This window comes from Balaenoptera ricei, chromosome 19 (assembly GCF_028023285.1).
Source record: "Balaenoptera ricei isolate mBalRic1 chromosome 19, mBalRic1.hap2, whole genome shotgun sequence".
NCBI classification, from domain to species: domain Eukaryota; kingdom Metazoa; phylum Chordata; class Mammalia; order Artiodactyla; family Balaenopteridae; genus Balaenoptera; species Balaenoptera ricei.
The window spans coordinates 13,246,784-13,250,085 of NC_082657.1; the positions used below are offsets into that span (position 1 = coordinate 13,246,784).

Here is a 3,302-nt window from a genome sequence, read left to right on the forward strand (position 1 = left end):
TGTCCCCGGCCCGTGGCAGGGAGGTGAGGCACCTCGTTGATGGGAGTATGGGCTCAGGTCAGCAGCCGGAGGCTTTCCAGGTAATGCCAGGAACCAAGGAGAGGACCCTGAGAATTGAGGGGACCAGCTACACCACAGTAGTGAGGGCAACAGAATCTCTTCCTGACTGTCAGCATTGGAAGTCCACACACAGTTGTAGCTAGGGAGGCAAGAAAATTTTCTTTCTAGTGGGTCTCGGGGAGTTGGGGGCCTTAGTATGAGGGGATAGACTTCAAGTCAAGACACACAGGATGTCCAAGTCCTGCTATGAGTCGGGGTGAGGACAGTGAGGGATGACGTAGATGAACACCCACCCAAAGCAGTGGGGGCCCACAAACTGCCACCCCCCTCAGCCCTGGGAAACCCCAGGTAGAGGTAGCCTGATGTGTCACCCCTCACTTCCAGCCCCAGGGACTCAGGCAGACGTGGGCCTTGATCTGAGGCCAGAAGACTCAGGTGGGCTGAGGGAGGAGCCTAGATCCCGTCTGAGTGAGGGCTAAAGAGGCCAACGATGCGGGAACAGTGGGGTCCCGCGGAGTCCAGCCCCTGCTAGCAAGCCAGGGAGGTCATGGACGGGGGTGACTGGAAGTGGCTCACCCTTTCTTTCATCTTGGGGATCTCAGGAGGGTGAGAATCTTAATGCGATGCAAGCGAACTCAGGTCAGCGGAGGGAGGATTTCCAGGATTTGCCAGGGCTCACGCAGAAGATGCTGAGGACCGTGGGGACCTGCACCCCATGCCAGCGGGGGCCCCGCGGAGTCCCTCTCCATTGTCGTTCCTCGGCGCCCCCGGGCACACATGTCAGGCAGAAGTGCCCATCAGTTCCCCACTCAGAACTCCCAGGGAAGTAAGCATCTTGGTCTGATGGGTCAGCAGAGGGAGGAACCTGAGACCCTCCCCTGAGCGAAAAATGGGGACCGTGAGCGAGGACCACACGTTATAGGGCCTCAGCCTGCCTGCTGCAGCTTTCAGCCTCTGGAGACTAGGGGCACTGTGGCCGGGTAAGGCCATCCTCACTTCCACCGTTCGGGCTCAGGGAGCTGTGGGCCTTACTGTGAGGAAATGTCCTCAAGTCAAGAGAGAAAGGAGCCCCCAGATCCTCCCAGGAGACACAGTGGGGGCTGTGAGTGACGACTGAAGGTAGCACACCCCCCTTCCACCGAATCAAAGGAATAGGAAAGAGTCTTGCCCAGTCCTCTGCTCAGCCCTTGAAGGCCCAGAGCATGGTTGTCAGGCGGAGGCGCCTCATCTCTCTGTATCATTTCTCAGGGAGATGAGATCCTTCGTCTGAAGGTGCCACACCAGGGGCAGAAGGGGGGGGAGGGGGGCGGATCCCAGACCCTCGGTATCGACAAGATGAGGACGCTGAATGGTTGAGGACCAGCGAGTTCAGGACAGAGCAGGCCCCACAGAACTGTCAGCGCTGTCCACCCCGACAGTGTCCATGACTCAGTTCCTTCTCGTGGGTCCCAGGGAGCTTTGAGGTGGCACCTTTAGAGCAGCACAGGAAAGAGGTCCCGGCCCTACCAAGAGTCGATGTGACAATCCTGTTTGTGAACGAAAGGGACCCGTGGAACCCAGAGAGGGCCTACCCTCCCAGGATCTGTGGTCACCGCCGTCAGCCACAGGCAGGGCTGGCAGGCTGTAGCCTGAGGCTCACTCACTCTCACTTCTTACACTGGGTTCTCAGGGGACAGGCTGACCAAGAACAAGAGCCTAGTGGCTCCTAGAGCAGTGCCCTCAAGGGAACGTGCAGAGCGGCCTTCTTCGGGCCAGGCTGGTGCCTCCCTGCTGAGGGTGCTCACGCCCTCTCACCTTCCCTCCTCCAGGTTCCAGCATCACCTGCTCTCCTGCCCACTCCCCCGCTTGCTGTCCCTGCGCATAGTCATGCCTCGGGGGCAGAAGAGTAAGCTCCGTGCCCGTGAGAAGCGCCGCCAGGCCCGGAGGGAGACCCAGAATCTCGGGGGTGCCCAGGCCCCTGCAGCAGAGATAGAAGAGTCGCCCCCCTCCCCCGCTTCTGTTTCTCAGGCTACTGCCCCGAGCTCCCCTGGTGCTGGCACTCGCCAGGAGCCTCAGGGAGCCCCAGCCACTAGCTCTCGTGCTGCAGGGGTTTCATGCCCAGGATCTGATGTACGTGCCAAGGGCCAGGTTAAGGCCAGGAAAAATTCCTCCCAGGCCTCAGCCTCCGATGAGAGCTCTCGGAGAGATCCTCTAACGAAGAAGGTGGGAATGTTGGTAGACTTCCTGCTGGAGAGGTATCAAATGAAAGAGCCCATTATAAAGGCAGACATGCTGAAGCTTGTGAACAAAAGGTACAAGGGGAAGTTCCCTGAAATCCTCAGGAGAGCTGCTGAATGCCTGGAGCTGGCCTTTGGTCTTGACTTGAAGGAAGTCAAGCCGAGTGGTGACTCCTATACCCTTGTCAGCAAGCTAGATCTCACCGATCAGGGGAGTCGCAGCAGTGGCGGGCGGTTTCCGAAGAATGGGCTCCTGATGCCTCTCCTGGGTGCGATCTTCTTTAATGGCAACCGCGCCTCTGAGGAGGAGATCTGGGAATTCCTGAATGTTTTGGGTATTTATGATGGAAGGAGGCACGTAATCTTTGGGGACCCCAGGAAGTTTATCACAGAAGATTTGGTGCGGGAAAAGTACCTGGTGTATCGTCAGGTGCGCAACAGCGATCCCCCACGCTATGAGTTCCTGTGGGGCCGGAGAGCCCGCGCTGAAACCAGCAAGATGAAAGTCCTGGAGTTTGTGGCCAAGGTCAACGGTACCGTCCCCAGTGCCTTTCCACTCCATTATGAAGAGGCTTTGAGAGATGAGGAAGAGAGAGCCCGAGCCAGAGCTGCAGCCAGGGCTCCTACTCGTGTCAAGGCCAGTGCGCGTTCCAAGGTCATGTCTAGCAGTTCCTCCCACCCTCAGTGAGGTCTGAGGCAGCTTCTTCACTTTGTGTTTGACCAACGCTGCCAACCCTTTAAGTAGTGAGAGGCTAAGCTGGGGCTGGAAAGATCATAATATATCTCTTCTTTGTGTCCCTGTTTTACACTAGTATCTTTCAAATGTTGTTTCTTTCACTAGAATGTTTATTTAGATTCAGAATCCAAGTTTACAAATGACATGGATCACAGATTTGTTGTTGTTTATCGGGTTTAAGAGTAAGAGTTTTGGTACTGTGTAGTACGATTTGAAAAATCCTTGCATCTTTTTGGGGTTCTGGAATGAGATAATATGGCTTTGGAATAGGAATTTTGTTGGCAATGTGA

At 56.4% G+C, this 3,302-nt stretch overlaps 1 protein-coding gene across 1 annotated transcript; it reads left to right on the plus strand.

Moving 5' to 3' along the window:
* Window positions 1-1,911: 1,911 nt before the first annotated feature.
* Window positions 1,912-3,070, plus strand: LOC132353832 (melanoma-associated antigen B1-like). The gene has a single exon (XM_059905336.1). It carries the CDS (start codon window positions 1,927-1,929, stop codon window positions 2,962-2,964), a length of 1,038 nt encoding a protein of 345 aa, XP_059761319.1. The 5' UTR covers window positions 1,912-1,926; the 3' UTR covers window positions 2,965-3,070.
* Window positions 3,071-3,302: the final 232 nt, after the last annotated feature.

What these genes read in the sequence shown, in the direction of transcription:
- LOC132353832 (XM_059905336.1), top strand. Translation starts at nt 1,927, where the DNA reads ATGCCTCGGGGGCAGAAGAGTAAGCTCCGTGCCCGTGAGAAGCGCCGC.